This window comes from Aedes aegypti, chromosome 3 (assembly GCF_002204515.2).
Source record: "Aedes aegypti strain LVP_AGWG chromosome 3, AaegL5.0 Primary Assembly, whole genome shotgun sequence".
Taxonomy (NCBI): domain Eukaryota; kingdom Metazoa; phylum Arthropoda; class Insecta; order Diptera; family Culicidae; genus Aedes; species Aedes aegypti.
This window is the reverse complement of record NC_035109.1, coordinates 369,658,643-369,675,996: the sequence shown is the minus strand read 5'-3', so window position 1 is coordinate 369,675,996 and position 17,354 is coordinate 369,658,643. Positions and strand designations below refer to the sequence as shown.

Sequence of the window (17,354 nt, the reverse complement as noted above, 5' to 3'; positions counted from 1 at the left end):
TTTTTCACGTAGCTTTTACAAAGCTTTTCAATAGATCCTAGGGACATTTTCATTTAAAGTTATCGGAATCAATTCATGAAAATCAATCCTGTTTTGCACATGCTTTTTTATAAGTTTATTTTGAAAGAAGGTCAAATAACTAAGGGATTAAACTATTATATTCCATTAATGGTTTCAAAACACTGACTGACCACCATCGCGATATCGATCGTCGGAACTGTCGGAACAGTCCATGAAACGCACGTTCCTCGCAAATTTGTCCAGGGTCAGTTCCATTCAAAACAATCAACGTTCTGTAAATTGATGTAAAACAAGGTATAAAGTATAAATTAATTTGGGATTCTAAGGATTTTAACTAATATTTACCTTGGAATTGTTCTTAAGATTAGTTTGAAGTCCAGCAGCAGTAGCTTCTTGAGATAGTATCGGCCACCATTTTGACAACTGAGCTCAACAGAGAATGAACGCGATGACCAAATGAATTCAAATGCCTACGTGATGTTTACGTAAGTGCGATTGGTAGCCTCAGTAAGAATCACCGGGTCTCCATTTAGTGTTCATATATGCTCTGGTAATTATTACCTTAGTCAGGTGAATAGGAGGCAAAATGAATGCGGAATGATCTACGTGATTTTTCACGTAGCAATGACGTTTGGATTATGTGTATTGAGTGTGTATTTATTTATAAAAATCACATATTTTTCATCGAAATTAGAACTGAAATGCTCACCATGTGTTCAAAAAACTAATAGTATTCGATTTTAGACTGAGATACAATGGATTTTTGATTGGTAGAAAACCATTTTGAAACTAATTGATTTTTGCTGCTAACAAGTTTGCTTGTGTTAGTGTATGTGTAGTACCAGTTTTGCAATAGTATTAGTGTGGACGTAAGAATATAACCTAAAACGAAGCAATGGTGCGAAAACATTCAACATATTCAAGTATTTATGCTTAATATGGACAAATGATTCACTTATTCCACTGATACACTTCCCCCACTGTACCTTACCAGTTGTCTTTTTCAGCGTCAGTTACTCGCATCCAATGAAAAAATCATTACACCTTTCTACTTTAAGTATTGACAACGACCAAGTACCGATAAGATAAGTCTTTCTAAAATGTTTTAACATAACAAAAAATCCGACCATAAGCCATATTAATAACTACTTTATATATATTTATCGATGGTAAGGTTTATATTGAGGTATCTCTTTTCTAACAAATACAGGGTAAAATTACCTTTGATAGGACAAACCTATGCGAAAAAATAACGTACCGTAAGTACTCACTCCACCATTGATTTACTCATAAATTTTTTGATTCTTTCGAGGTAGATCGTTAGTATCTCAGCGGAATCAAAAGAAACGCAAAAATATCGGTTCTTTCTCTGCAAAATTCAGAGATATTGATTAAGAAGTATATAATTTCTAACAAAAACAGTAATTTGACAATCGATTGGACAAACTCGTGCAAAAAACTCGTTTGCCATGAATACTCATCCCACCATCCATTTAAATATGAAATAATATTTCTTCAGAGGCGAACAGATCGTTTCTATCTCAGAGGAGTCTATAGATATACATTTATTAACATCTAATTCCCATAAAAAATAGGGTAAAATTACCTTTAGTAGGCCAAAACCGCACGAAAAAATAACGGGCAGCGAACACTTACCTCACTATAGTTTTGTCCATGAAAAAGTTCTTCTTTTGCGGTAAAAAGATCGATTTTATTCCAGTGGATTCCAGAGATATTGAATTATGAATGCATCACTTCCATTGAAAATAGGGTAAAATGACCTTTAATAGGCCAAAACCGTACGAAAAAATAACTTGCAGTAAACACTCACCTCACTATCGTTTAGCCCATGAAAAAATCTTTCTTTTGCGACAAAAGGATCTATTTTTTCCAGCGGCATCCAGAGATATTGAATTTAAAGACATTTTTTTTGCAGAGAAGTCCACTGTGAATCGAGTTGAATTTGAGATGAGACTCGCAAAGACGGTCTTCTTATACTGTGATTGCTGAGTTCTTATTCCACTCAGTCTTAATATCAATCAAGCGCGAGCAGTTCAAACTCTCACATGAACATATCAGCAAAGAATAATTGCGTTTGCATCACACCGAAGCATAAATATACTTTTTAGTGAAATTTCATGCCAGTAAACGTAGCAGACATTAGAAACAGCTAGTCTAATGTTTAGATTTATCAGTATCTTTGTAAAAACTGCTTCGCTGACTGAGGATTTTCATGACAGTTTAATTTGACTACAATCTGACAGCAGAATCTGGGCTGCATATGACGTTGATATTCTTCCTCTTCGCGAGTCTGAATTTGGCTCAACAACGTCTTGCAAAGCCATTCTTTACCAATGTCGATGTACCCTTTTCAAATGTTTGTCCAGATTTGGTTTATGAACGGCTCTTGGACCCTCGGTATCTACAATATCCGCGCTATTTCAATGTTCGTCGTAGTGCTGCTTCCACCTTTCAACCATAAATTTTGCTTTGTCCAAGCCGTTTTCGTCCTTACCATGGTTCGCGTACTGTAACTTATGGACACACTACTTTGGTAGTAGAAAAGTCCACCAAAAATCTTTGGAAAGAAAAGGTTGTCATGTTAGGCTCCTCCAGAAGTTCATAGCTAATTTCTCACCCGAAGCTTAATTCCATCTACTGGCATTTAACAAATACCTACCGGGACGCGATTTGTGTATGTACGGAGTTATGCAGAAATAGCAGAATAAACTATGGTCTACCCCAAGTACTGCACTTCTCCCATGTTGAAATTGCACGTTCCTAACAGCCACATATCTCAACGAAGTAATTCAACAACACAGCTATCACGAGAGGCAGACATGAAAACTCTAGACAACCAAGCTGAAGTGGAAAATACGGAAACTGTTCTCATAGCGTACTACATAAGCTCAACTCACCTGTGTACAATATTATCAATATAGAAATCCATCCGATTAAGGCTACGCGTAACGCGTCGTTAAACGGAGTACTGTAATGAACAATATCTATCTTTATACGAGGAATAAAAATCAGTCAGTTCTCTATATTATCGTAAGCAAAGGGATTAAAATCAGTTGAAAGAAAGCAATCAACTTTGTGTCTTACCTACCGGTCTCTCACTGGCCCCACTCCCCGTAGAGAAGCACGGCATTGTCTCGTGTACTTCCGGCTCCTAGCACTGCATCCACCCGGTGAAAGTCTACGCAAGAAGCTCCCTTCTGCAAATCGCACTGTCGTTCCCCATCGATCGAGTAAACTTCCAACGACTCGGTCCCACCGAAAGCAACTAAATCCAAGCGCTGGTGAATGGCCACTCCCATCGGTACCGCGTGCCACGACCATTTCTTCACAGCTGGAATCATCTTTCTCAAATCCACTAGGTGGACACTTCCTCCACTGCACACACTGACCAGGCTCAGATCATCCGCCCGCAGGCTGATCTCCCGAACCGGATGCGAGTGTTTCGGTCCAACTGCAATTTTTCCATCTGCCTCGGCTCGCGTGTCAAACAACCGTACGGTTCCGCCGTCCAATCCAGCTGCGATATTATACACCCCATTGCTGACGAGAGCCGTCACCGCCTGATCGGTTCCAATGCTGATATCGCCCGCTGTTGCTTCCATGGCAAGATTCCACTTGCGAAGGTACTTTGCATCCCCACCGGTGATCAACTGTTGATTGCCGATCGATGTCATCGCAATGCCATGTGTTTTTGCCGAAGGAGTGGCATCGCCGTAATCGTGAAGCCCTTGCCAAGCGCCGATCAGTTCCGGATCGGATTGGGTGGCGATGCGCCACAAGCGAATAGATCCATCGTTGTAACCGATCAGTAGGGACGATGAGTGATGGGGAATACCTGGCAGCAGGGAGGTGACTTTGAACTGGGATCCAGTAACGACGGGGTGCTTCAGAACGTGAGTTTTTCCGCTCTCATCGGCGTGATCTTGCCAAGTAATGTGGTCTCTGAAAAAGAATTGAACGTTGGTTACATTAGACAATAGAGAATAATGTGGTTTTGTGCTTACACTGGATTGAGTAAAAGTTAAAACATCTTCAGAGGCTTCAGCGCTTCACCGTAGTTTTGCTTGATAAATTTCAGATTGGTGAACTTAATACAGTGTTCAAATGTGTGCAACAATATAAAATAAGAGGTATATACTTTGAGCCCACGTGACGCAGTTCATGAAACTAATGTTTTAAGGATATCCTCAATCAGACCTCACGGTATTTTTTCGAAAAGGGTATCAGGTATCAGAAGGTCGGCTCCAAAGGCACGTTCCCCACCAGTTGGGAGATTTGTGCCATCGCCATATTTGAGCATATTTCATCATTTACCCGATGGGAGAGGAAAGGGAAGGGAAAGATGGGAGGAAATAGGAGTGGGATCTTTTGAAGAGGGAAGATAGCATAAGCGAAATGAGAGCATGTAGCTTCATACCACAATGTACACTGGTCCAGGAAGCTAATTTAGGCGGACAGTACTACAAAATGTACGGATCAAAATATTTATTACGGTCATCGCAAGAATGACGTATACGCCAACTTTTTTTTATTTTAACGAATCGTAAGTTGGTATATTCAGCAAAGTTGTAGCAAATGATCATAGAAACAACTTTGCCGAACAAACTTTTTCTCGGTTTTGCTTAAGAGCCGAGATAATTAAGTATTTTTAATAAAAAATCGTTTTTTGTTCTTAAGTGTTTTATTTTTTAGTTGTATTGGCCTACTATGTTCTACGCAGTTTTTAAACTAATCATTTGCCTCAACTTTGCTGAACATACCAAAGTTGTATTTCTTATGGTTTTCATGTTATTTGAGTTTTTCATCTTAAAATTAACTATGTTGTACGCCTTGTATCTCAACTATGAGCACCTCAAAAAAATATTTCTTTCCACCAAGCGATTTTTTTGTGAGCAAAATTTGGAGAAGATGATACTTTTCTATCTCGTTCCTAAGCAAGATCATCGGGTTGGAAGTCAACATATTTACAATCCGATTGAATTATGTGGCATGATTTTCTCAGAATCTTCTGATGGATTCCACGTATCATGTTTTTCTTTGGTAATGCGGCATGCTGGACAGAAAGTTCTGTTTGATCCTTCGACCTTGACGCTTGCTCCTACGGGGGCGGGTGATGAGGGCAGGATCAATCGTGTTGCGCGTCGCTCGCGTGGCACGGTGGAATTATGTCGCGGGTCGCGGAGCGCGTTAGTAGTGTTTGATCCTTTGATCTTGTCGCTTGCTCCTATGAGGGCGAGTGACGAACACTTGTTCGGCGTTCAATACGTTTATCGAGTAATATCGCGAATCCGGTTAGGCGCATTCATTCCTAATTATATATTTATCGTTTACCAAAACGAATCCCTCCCCCATATCCAAACTGCCAGTGTTTACTTGTGGAAGTGCAGAGGACTCCTCGGCTTCCATAAAGGAAGTAACACGTCAACATTTCCCTCCCATCCCTAAATTGACCTATTCGGACGCAGCCAGCGCCGTTATTGTTTGTTATAATAATGAGAGCACCAGTACTTACACATTGAGGATGCTACTGATCCCGAGTAGTGTCTGTTGGTTCCCTGTGTAAACACAGCTGTTCTTGCAATAACGGAGTAGCATCTGCGGGCGGTCAATCATGCTCATGCTTATGGTAATGTGGCATGCTGGACAACACCTTCTTCTTCTTTCTGGCGTTGCGTCCCTATTGGGACAGAGCCTGCTTCTCAGCTTAGTGTTCTTATGAGCACTTCCACAGTTATTAACTCACGGTGTCTCGGGTAGAACAACATTAATATAAAAAAATCAGTATCGCTAAAACATCCACCAAATGAAAGCTTAGGCTTTTCCCTCTCGTTTGAGACCTGTTTGGAAATGTTCTATCGGGGGATCCTGAACATTTTTTTTCAAAACAGTACAATGCCGTTTTTTTCAGCACTGATTTCTAAATGATGGTTCACATAGTCATTTTCTTTCATGCTTATCTAGGTAGCCAAGAGAAAATTTACTACGAATAGTTAACCAATTAATAAAAAGGATTTACCATTATACCATTCTATTTAAACCAATTACAAACACGACATATCGATACAGTAAATACGGTTAATACGGCCTACAAATGCTCACTATTGTACATTACTACAGCTCAAAGATGCTGTCGATCACATGCTTCGGAGTTCTCCGGAACCTTAACATGATTCCATGCAACTTGAAGATCGAAATGCACGGTTTCACTGGCTTGTTTCCCGTATTTGCTCAAACCTCTTCCTATGATTTTACATAACTCCAGGATATGATAGCGCTAATGTGGAACTTCCAGCTATTGGGTGAGCACGTTTTTGAAAAGTTATCAACCTTTTCTGCAAAATCATCATCCAGACTTCTTTGAAAACAACTTTTATGTGCCTGATCAAAATGATCAAGCGCCTGAAATGCATTTTTTCATTGAAAATTGATAATCTACAGAACAGTACGATAAATTTCAATTACTAGCAAACTTGAATCCCATTTTACTTCCAAAACATGCCGATTTTTTAAAAGCTTTTGACAGTGTCAGCTGGTGAATCCACATTTGCTGTGGCTTAGGCAACTGATGATCTTCACCTGTAATAAAATAATTAATTTTAAAGTCATCTTTATGAATCACACAATCAAACTGCTGATGCTTACCCATTCCTCGACATTATTTGGATCAATGTATTATACTTTTTTGTCAATTGGATTGACAACACCTAGTGAAATATGCAAGGAAGGTGGCGGGCAATTTGTTCGTCGGGTGATCTATCGAGCAGTGGATAGTAAAAACAATTGCAGAACTGCTCCTCCAGTTTATGGTCCGAGCCGTGACTTTTCCATTTCGCGGACGCGTATGTAACCAAGTATTCGTGGATGAGCAGCTACATTGGTACAGTATGGGCAAGGAAATGTTGAACTATCTCCCATTATTACGCAAAACAGATTGACGATTTTAAAATCTCCAGCAATAAAGCACCTAAAATTATTCAAAAGCAACAGTGTCTTCCAAATTTTTTCAATATTGCAATATTTATCTGAAACGCCAGAAGCAACAGCAAGCAGCAACAGTATTTTTACGTCAGTATCCTTACATCGGCTTTGAGTCTCGATGACGTCGGAATTATGCTCGATAATCGACAGGGTAAAGGATTAGAGGACCCTTCTCCATCGCTTGCAGATCGAACTGCCCAGGCCAACCCCTTTTTGGACGTCACATAATCAACTAACCCCTGAACGTTATTACAGTATATTACAGGTTTTAATTCAGTTTCTGCATTATCGTTCAAATTAAAGTGCAGATGTGTTACCTCTAAAAACCCCTGAACTGATTGGTTAAGTCTGCTGATTTTGAAGGCGATGTTTGGGCGATTGCAACATCCAAACCCCTTAGACAGCTGCTCAACTGCAACGTTCATCTGGTGCTCTAATCACTTTTTTTTAATCAAAAACAAGTCATCAGCGAACAAATGGTTTTTTTTTATGTTGTACATTGGGTGGTAAACCGTGTAGATTCGACAACCAAGCAATTCAATTGGCACTTACATTTTGCATTACTGTGTCTACCACGTTTTGCCTTTAGTTTTGGTGAGATTGTTGTTCTCACATGCTTCGAGTGGTAGATTTTTAATTGTATTTATATTTATACAGTGCTATATTCAAGAGTTTAAATTAATTAGTGAACGAATAAACGTGCAAGCTCGACATATTTTTGTAGGACAATAGGGTAAAAGCACCGATTTTGGCCAGCCTAAGAGAAAATGACAATAAAAATTAAATGGGATGCCGTATTTGCTCTACAAATATGTCAAATGCAAGCTTTCAATCCATATTATGTGTCAAAACTGAGCAAAAACCATTTTTTCGCTTTGAAAATCCCGTTGGTCAATATAGGCCAATGGAACCAGTTTCGGCCAGAGATTTAACTTCGGTTCCTATATTGGACAATCGCATTGATTTTTCATGAGAGTGGCGAAATTAGGAGTGCCCTGGCCAAATTAGGTGTATGGGAGTTAAAATTATTAGGAAAATCAATTGTTTTTCTTATGTTTCGAATCAATTTGGACGAGTAAATGTAGGTAGCTGTATTATATGAATGTGATCTACTGAACACAAAAGGTTTCATGCTGATTGCCTATGTGAAACGGTGTATAATCCACTATGGCTACAGCTGCCGTATGGCCAAAACCGGTGCTTCTACCCTACCAGACTTTAATCCTGATGTCGTGAAAAATGTGCTGTTCAATAATATCAACCACTATTGCTGATAACGGTTGCAGACACATATTCTTTAAACACAATACGAAAATCTTCGAACGATTGTATTCGTGGCTTTTTGGTTTCATGTTTCAGGTCTCCTGACAGAGTGAAGCGTAAATATATATTTATTAATAGGTGTGAAATTATGATATATTTATTGTAATTATTAACAGGCATACCATACCTCTAATCGGCAAACCAAAATGTTGACCCAAAACAATGAATTTATAAACTTATCACGCGACACAATCACCAATTTTTCGCTATACCACCTTAGAACGCGACAACTTAAGCAATGCAGCGCCAATTTCCCTACTATTGATGCCAATTTAGTTGTTTGTGCAATCTGTGAAACCATTTGTAATGTAATAATCCATGAGTAAATGTTTTCTGAAACGCTTTGTTTATTACTTATCGTAAAAAGCAATATCTTATGAAAATATATTTGAATGTTAAGACGGTAGCACACAACTGAATCTAAATAAGGGTTATTTATTGAAAATCTTTTAAATCTCCAAAAGTTTTTTTATTTAAAATTTTAAATACTATTTACAACAATTTTAGTTTTGTATAATTAAATAAATTTTGATTAAAAATATACAATTTTACTAATTACTGAATTTATAATCAACTGAACAGCAACACTGCCAAACAAAAACAAGCTTGTTTTATGGAAATCTGGACAAACATTTAAAAAGGGCACATCGACATTGGTGAACAATGGCTTTGTAAGATGTTGTTGAGCCCAATTCAACTCGATCACGTTCACCAATACTAGTATCAGGAAGAACTAACACTAATCTTTCTGATAGTGGTGTTAGTTTGCATGGGCGAGCTAAAAAGGGATCAACAGCAACGTTTCTGAAAAAAGGCTCAAGACCTCTCCAACCCTTTTCAAATGTTTGTCCAGAAATATTTGTCATGGCCTTCTACGGTTTGATATGGTACAAGCGATTCATTGTATCATACTATTGGTGGAAGAAGATCACTTATGGTACGTATCTCTTACTAAAATAAAATAAAAATGTTCAGGACCCCCCGATAGAACATTTCCAAACAGGTCTCAAATGAAAGGGAAAAGCCTAAGCTTTCATTTGGTGGGTGTTTCAGCGATACTGATTTTTTTATATTAATGTTTTCTACCAGAGACACCGTGAACTGAGAGCTTACTATGCCAATGGCCATTTTTGCATGCGTATATCGTGTGGCAGGTACGAAGATACTTTATGCCCTGGGACGTCGAGAAAATTTACTCGAAAAGATCCTCGACCGGTGGGATTCGAACCCACGACCCTCAGCTTAGTCTTGCTGAATAGCTGCGCGTTTACCGCTACGACTATCTGGGCCCCCCCCCCTGGACAACACCACTTCCGTTCAATAGTTGTAGGCGTTTCAGTAAGGGTAACAGCATTCTAAAGGATCGCCACGAAAAGCTCTCAAAGGAAGGTTGGGTCTGAGACTGAAGCAACCTCTTCCAGTTGGTAGGAACTCGGAACGCCGCTTCTTACAGGAAGTAGATACAGTAGTAATGGGAGGGGCCCAGATAGCCGTAGCGGTAAACGCGCAGCTATTCAGCAAGACCAAGCTGAGGGTCGTGGGTTCGAATCCCACCGGTCGAGGATCTTTTCGGGTTGGAAATTTTCTCGACTTCCCAGGGCATAGAGTATCTTCGTACCTGCCACACGATATACGCTTGCAAAAATGGTCATTGGCACAGTAAGCCCTCAGTTAATAACTGTGGAAGTGCTCATAAGAACACTAAGCTGAGAAGCAGGCTCTGTCCCAGTGGGGACGTAACGCCAGAAAAGAAGAAGAAGAAAGATACAGTAGTAGAAATAACGGGACTTGAAAAATACCTCCTTTTTTGGATCTCAATCATTTTAAAAGTAGTTAACTTTAATCGGGATATTAACGAGGAGGCATTTGAACAGATTTTGTCAGAAACGTACTGTAAGTATCGCCAGTTCTACGATTGGTACGTACTCATTCCAACGGTGCAAAAACTACTTTCGCATAGATTGATATTGTCCAGCATGCCGCCGAAGAAGCTCAAGAAATGCGGAATAAATCCATCAGTAGATGCCGTGTAAATCATACCACAAAATTCAATCGGACTGTACATATTGTACATGTATTTTATACGGCTTATGTTGACTTCCAACCCGACGATCTTGCTTAGGAATATATTAAATACTGGTAGAGGAAAAGACAATGATTTTCTTGCAGAAGCTTCCAAATTAATCGAAAACAACTGAAAAACGATGTACTTTATATTTCTATATAAACACACGTGCTACCTTTGGTTTGATGTGCTTAGGTAGCCATGACTTTTGTGAGTTGAACATGTATGAATCTATATAAATAAAAATGGAATGGTGTTTGTATGTCACGAAATGACTTGAGAACGGATCAACGGATAGTCACAATTCTTCAACTGTCGCATTCGTCAAGGGCTCCGTGCGTAGAAAAAGTTTATGAATGTCTTCGGAATAGTCGATGGAACGGGAAAAAACTAATCTGTCATTTTGTATAGAAGATTGCATGCTATATTTCAACAGCCTACTTGATGGCAAGACAAAGTTTGCCGGGACTACTAGTAATTGTAATTGTAATTGCTCGATCCACACCCTGGCAGACATCCGTCCGCCTATCTAGACACGGGCTAGGTGAGGACCTACCAAGCCTCCCCCGTTAACATGTCCTATACCGTTTAGCACACCGGGATCTTCCACAAGCAGGCGCCGGTATTTAAAGCGGTCCCACAAGTTTCAGATACATTAAATAGATATAGTCCCTCTGGCACTAAACCGAATAGCGCCCTCCACATCATCACCAGCACTGCCCATCCCGCGCGCCAACAAAATGCCGGAAGTAGCGTGCCGTGTAGCACATCAGATGTTTTACACAGCACACCACCTCCGACACCATGCTCAACGTACAGCAAAGACAGCGCTGATAAAAAGCGGAATGCGTCATTCGATTCAGTACCAGAGGGACTATAAATGTAACGAAGAGGAAATGAAAAAGATAGTAGAGATGGTTTGGCTGTTGGATTGCTGAAACGAGAAGAAATAAATAAAGTTATTACGTTAAAACGTGGTTTTTATAGTTAAATAAATGTATCGATAGTTTCTCATCTGTTTCTTTTCCGTATCGTAGTTGCGTCGATTATATCCAACTCGAGTTTTATCGTCTCCGCTCGGGCAATGAGGACCGCGATGAAATGAAAATATAAAAATATGAGCATTAGTGTTCATCTATTATTTAATGTGGTTCTCATTTGCTTTCCAATACCTTAGTAGCATGTGAACTCTGCCTCTATCAGAAAATTCTAATAAATTATAATTTATCCTCCTACACTTCCCTAACACAAAGTATCTCTCGATAAAACATTTACAAGTGCAAAAGCGCAAATAATAACCAAACAAATACCCCAAAATTCTTTCTCATTGTACGACAAACATTTCAAAACAATTACGAAATGCTAAAATTCAACAATAACTACCCTCAACAAAACTTTCATTCAATCACCCTTAAAATACCTACACAGTCATCAGTAGACCCTATAATAACACTATAATAACCTCCTAATATACCCTGTCCATAGGTGATGGGATTGACGGTGATTCATCAAGTGATTACATATTGTTGATATTGTGAAAAATTACTCTAATGCTAATATATTGATCGCGAAAATTTATCGTAATTATAACTTATAAAATGTAAGCTAGTCTAATAGTTTTAAGTTAAATAATGACATGTGTTTCAATGCTTAAATATATTTAACACTTGATTTATCACACCTTCAGCATGAGTTTAGTTACTGTCGCATGATCTAACACCAGATAACTACGCGTAATGCTGGAGGGACCGGCAGGGCCTACTACCAGTCTCTACTAACACTCAAATCACTAACAAGACTGGGAAACCAACGATCACCTTCTTCAGTAGCACTATTTCTAATAGTAGTATTAGTTCAATATACATAAATCTTTTTCAGTAGACCACGAGGCGCAAGAGTGGGTGCGGGTGGTCTCTGCGTCTCACAGGTCATTGAAAATAGGCATTTATGTTAGGTTTACTAACAATGTAGTAATTATTACCTTAGTAATACCGTAAGGTGCCGTAATTCAGCGCATCGCCTAAATCCGTAAGCGTATTTGGTCCAAAATTTGTTGAAATTTAAGAAAAAATTTGAAATTTACCCATACCGCTATTTGTATATGCTGGTAATGCATCATAATTCCAATCAAAATTATCATTAACAATAATTTACTATTTTTGAGAAATATTGCAAAATGTTCTGAATTACGGCATTTTATGGTCTTGCGTTATTTAGTAAGGTAGGTTGTAGCGGTATTAGAGATGGTTTAGTAGTGTTACTGATATATGTATAATAATTAGAAAACCGATGGCACTGTTGTTACTGAAATGTTTCATTTTTAACTATCTTTTTATAATATAATATAATATAATATTGTTGAACAAAATGCTGTAATTTATAACAAATTTAATTCTCTAAGCATTCTTGCACTACTTTGCATTTATCACACCAACACTGGCGACATTAGCGTTCTTTGAGTAGTATTATGTAGTAGTAACCTCTATCGTTTTTATTCTAACGATCATAACATAATTACTGTGAGCGTAGTAGTGGAAATAACATAGAAGTAGCTTTTGTATTTGTAGTTAAGGTATCATGGTATTAGTTCTCTGTCCTTTGGTTCAGAAAGGGGTATGGGCGCGTTCTGCCAACTCGGTCGAGGCAGATTTCTTGTGTGAACAAGTTACAACATGGACGTTCTAAAGTTCCAGAATGAAGTGTTGTGCATTTGAAGATGGGATGGATTCGCGTTCGTGCTTTACTTCTGCTTATCTATAAAGTTATATACAATGACTGACCCTTAGCTTAACTATTTAAATTAACAGTTGCAAATATAATAATCGTTTTGAGCTTACTAACATGTCGTCGCGTTAATTTTATCTTAATGATCTTTTATTTACATCCGTCGATCCATTCTGAATGGCCGTTGTGAGAATATCACCAAGAACTTCTTACATGCAATAAAGCTGGATTGTCATACATTGAAAAATCAAGGTTCTCGCTCTTTCGGATTCTTTTTTTGTTGTTTATCATTAGTTTCAGGGATTGTTATCGTGGGAATCCAAAGAGCGAATTTTGTATGACTTCAATGTACGCCAATACTGCCATCAAGCATGTAACAATCACTAACATTCATTCTTTCTTTATCCTTGTTTTCATATCTAACCCGCATCGAGGAATAATTCATCGAAGAGGAAAGGCATCTCTTATCATGGCAGCGTAATGGCCGAGAAAACGTCGGTTTGCGGTCGCATCTCTCCATTCTCGGTTCTGCCCCACGCTCGCCAAATCGATGCGCACTTGATCCGCCCACCTAGCTTGCTGCACTCCACGCCTTTGTTAAGTATAAAGTTTCTGTAATCATTGAATACTAATTGAAAGGTAAATCAAATGAACTTATTATTTAACTAATAACAAATTTGTTCCACAGAGCGATTTACAAAACACCACACAAAATCCCTCCTTTCACATATCCTTAGGCAAAACACTTCATTACCGTTATATGTATGACTGATTCATGTTCTTTCGACCTTGCATCATTCATACGTGTAGGGGAAGTCTAGAGTAAAAGCAAAACTTAAAGAACCTTCTGGTCAAAGATGTTGCGTTGCCTACTTCCAAAACTCCAAATCCCTCGGTGTATTATGGACGGTATGAGTTTTCAAACTTATGCTGGAGACTTGGCCCCTGACCCCCTTGTACATCAATAAAATAAAATAAAATAAAATAAAAATAACCTCCTAATATAACGCAAAGCTAAAAATGCTCTCTTGCGTTACACAATCTAAACAAGAAGCCATTTTCAAACACTTCCCATAATTTGTGCGCGGCAAAACAGATTCCACTTTCTACATAATGTAACCCAGCATGAACAGCTGCCCAACTCTCCCGATCTGCGCCCTCCAAGTTCCAAGGTACTGCTGCCTTACACACTAAGATTTTATTACCGAAGTCGGTAAAATTTTACTGGGTTTTTGAACAGCAGAGTTAACTCAGTAATTCTGATATGTACCGAAAACTCCGTAAATCTAAAAGCTATTCCAGTTGTCAAAAAATAACGATTTAGTCAGTAATGATTGGTGTACATGTATTACTGGGTTTCTCGGTAAATATTTTGTTTACTTTTTTTGCTGAGTTTTTCAGTTTCAAGAGTAGGGCCCTCCCGATCCTTCCCATTATTTGTATGCAATGCTACTTTATTAAAACCGAATCATTCTCATCAATTCCAATCCGGGACTTTCCCTCTCAAACAATTTTCAAGATTTCAAAAATGTAATCATGAATTAGAGTAGTTTGTTTGAAATTAAAAATTTTAATAATCGAAAATTGGCAACATATACTTTGTCTCCAAAAAACAAATTGGTTTTCCGTGACTGCTTAATATGAGGCCATCTTCTTTGGGATGTTTCCGGAAACAATGCAGCCTAACCTCAATATGATTGTACCGTAGTATAAGTTCCATTGTCTAAATTTGTCTTGGATAATCTTGGATAATATATGGAATTAGATCCGATATTTATAATAACAAGTTGCCAATATTCGATTACTTACCATTCAAAGAGAGCACAAGAAAAACCCGCGATAAATTTATGTCTTTTTTAAGCTGGAGCTCATCATCTTTACAATTATTTCTGCTGCTAGAGTTGTTATTTGACAATGACCCGCATGAGGATTTGTTTTCTTTTTGTTTTACTGAAATTCTCAGCTAACAATTTATCGATACTGAAAGTCGGTACTAGCATTTTACTGACTTTATTATTTTACTGTGCCTGTACGGTAAAGCTTCAAAATAGCTGAACTATCAGTAACGACAATTACCGATTTCAGTAAAATGAAAAATATGTTGCTGAATATCAGTGATTAAAAGCAGAACAGCTGAAAATTCAGTAATTTTCATAATTTACGGTTCTAAAACCGTAAAAAAAAATACCGAACAGCCAAACTGAGATTGAGTGTGTACGTTGAAAACTTCTTTCCTCAAAGTCTGTCTATCAATTCCGAACTCTATTGCATTCTACCATACCAATCAGACCCTATTCCTGACTAGACACAAAGTCATAACCCCAATGTGATGGATTTACCCAGTAAATCCACAACCTTGTCATAACCCCTTTTACGTTAAGCAATCCTCGAGAGTCATCCATATTGATGCTTGAAAAAAAAATATATATATACATATATATAGGTGTCAGTATTCAATCCACAAATTCCAAATTACACCACATTACGTTGGTCCGTTTGGCGTCGCCGGTGGATACCTGTTCTGGCATTCGTTTCTTTCAAATTTTACTTCTGTCCTCCCACTTTATCAATACGAATGTTGACGAATCACGATAATCTGAAGATCGTGACCAGAACGGAGGTAGGATTTATAACTAGGGACCAACCACCACCAAGACAAAGTTTGCCGGGACTACTAGTACTCAATAAATATGGATTTTTTCTCAAATCGTCCATTAGTAAAATTGATTTTAAACGAGATAGAATAATATCATCTTCTTCAAATTTTGCTCACAGGTACTTGAAAGACTGCAAAATCATTTGGTGGAAGGATATATTTTTTTGAGGTGCTCATAGTTGAGATACAAGGCATACAACATAGTTAATTTTATGATGAAAAACTCAAATAACATGAAAACCATAAGAAATACAACTTTGGTATGTTCAGCAAAGTTGTAGCAAATGAAATTTTTATTAAAAATACTTAATTATCGAATCTTAAGCAAAACCGAGAAAAAGTTTGTTCAGCAAAGTTGTTTCTATGATCATTTGCTGCAACTTTGCTGAACATACCAGCTAACGATTCGTTAAAATAAAAAAAGTTGGCGTATACGTCACTCTTGCGATCACCGTAAACAAATTTTTGATCCGTACATTTTGTAGTACTGAAAATTCTGAGCATATTCTCAGAAGCAACTATGGCTCTAAAATCAATAAATCTTGACGAAAACCTCATGTCCGCCTAAATTAGCTTCCTGGACCAGTGTGCAATGGGTTCGAACAGCGCCCTAAAAAGGGCACTGCAAAACGCATGAGCGTAAAGAGAGCCAATAGCTCATTACCACAGCGAGTTAAGAATAACAGAATGTCTTGAAGATTCAGGCTTCCGAATTCAGTTTCACTTAATAAGTGTTTACCAAGTAATTGGAATAGCATTTGCGCAAAAACTGGACAGTTACATATCAGGTGATACGAAGATCCATAATCGGAGTCACAACAACCACACACAAACGAGTCAGCACGCTGAATACTTGCCATGTGATAGTTGAGTCGGCAGTGGCCTGTCGACGCTCTGACCAAGAGGCTGCAATTCTGCTTTGACAGATTTGTTAAATACTTCGTCACCCTTGGAGATGGCTCAGTAATGTACAATTTTGTTTGACGACATGATTTCAAACTCTTCCAATATTGCTTGTGCTGAGTTGCCGCTCAAGAATTTATCTGAAGCTTAACCCAGCACTTTGAAGTCATGCGATGCTCCATCGCGAGCTAGCTCATCGGCCAATTCATTTCCAGCGATGGAAGAATGACAAGGTACCCATACAAGGATTACAGAATTGACTGAATTCAGTTCCTCAATTTAGGTTCGACATGCAATAACAAGCTTCGACCTTGAGCAAGATCTTTAATAGCAGCCTGACTATCTGAACAGAAGTACCATCAGTGAACCAGTATACGCTCATGCCCCTATTTCCGATCACTAGTGTAAAAATTGATTTTTCGTGTCAAAACTAACATTTTTCGCACGGATTTATTTTATTTTATTTTTATTTTTTGCATGGTATTCATTTGGAGCTGCCTGACAGCTTAACTTGTCAAGGCTTCCCCTCTACCAGGACCAATACTATGGTGCCTATGGTGGCTATGGTGCCCACATGAAGACTGTTTTTTAATCGTTACGTGGTAGTTTTTGAAAAATACCCATATTCCCTTGCTTTTGAGAAAAAAAAGAGCATTGCGAAAA

At 38.3% G+C, this 17,354-nt stretch overlaps 1 protein-coding gene across 1 annotated transcript in view; it reads right to left on the bottom strand.

Annotated features, from left to right (window-relative positions):
- Positions 1-2,724: 2,724 nt before the first annotated feature.
- LOC5568448 (target of rapamycin complex 1 subunit mip1) overlaps positions 2,725-17,354 on the bottom strand; it is a 29,705-nt gene continuing 15,075 nt past the window's right edge. The window contains exon 4 of the mRNA XM_021851088.1: positions 2,725-3,984. Within this exon, the coding sequence (XP_021706780.1) occupies positions 3,138-3,984 (847 nt within the window). The 3' untranslated portion in view covers positions 2,725-3,137. The remainder of the gene's footprint in view (positions 3,985-17,354) is intronic.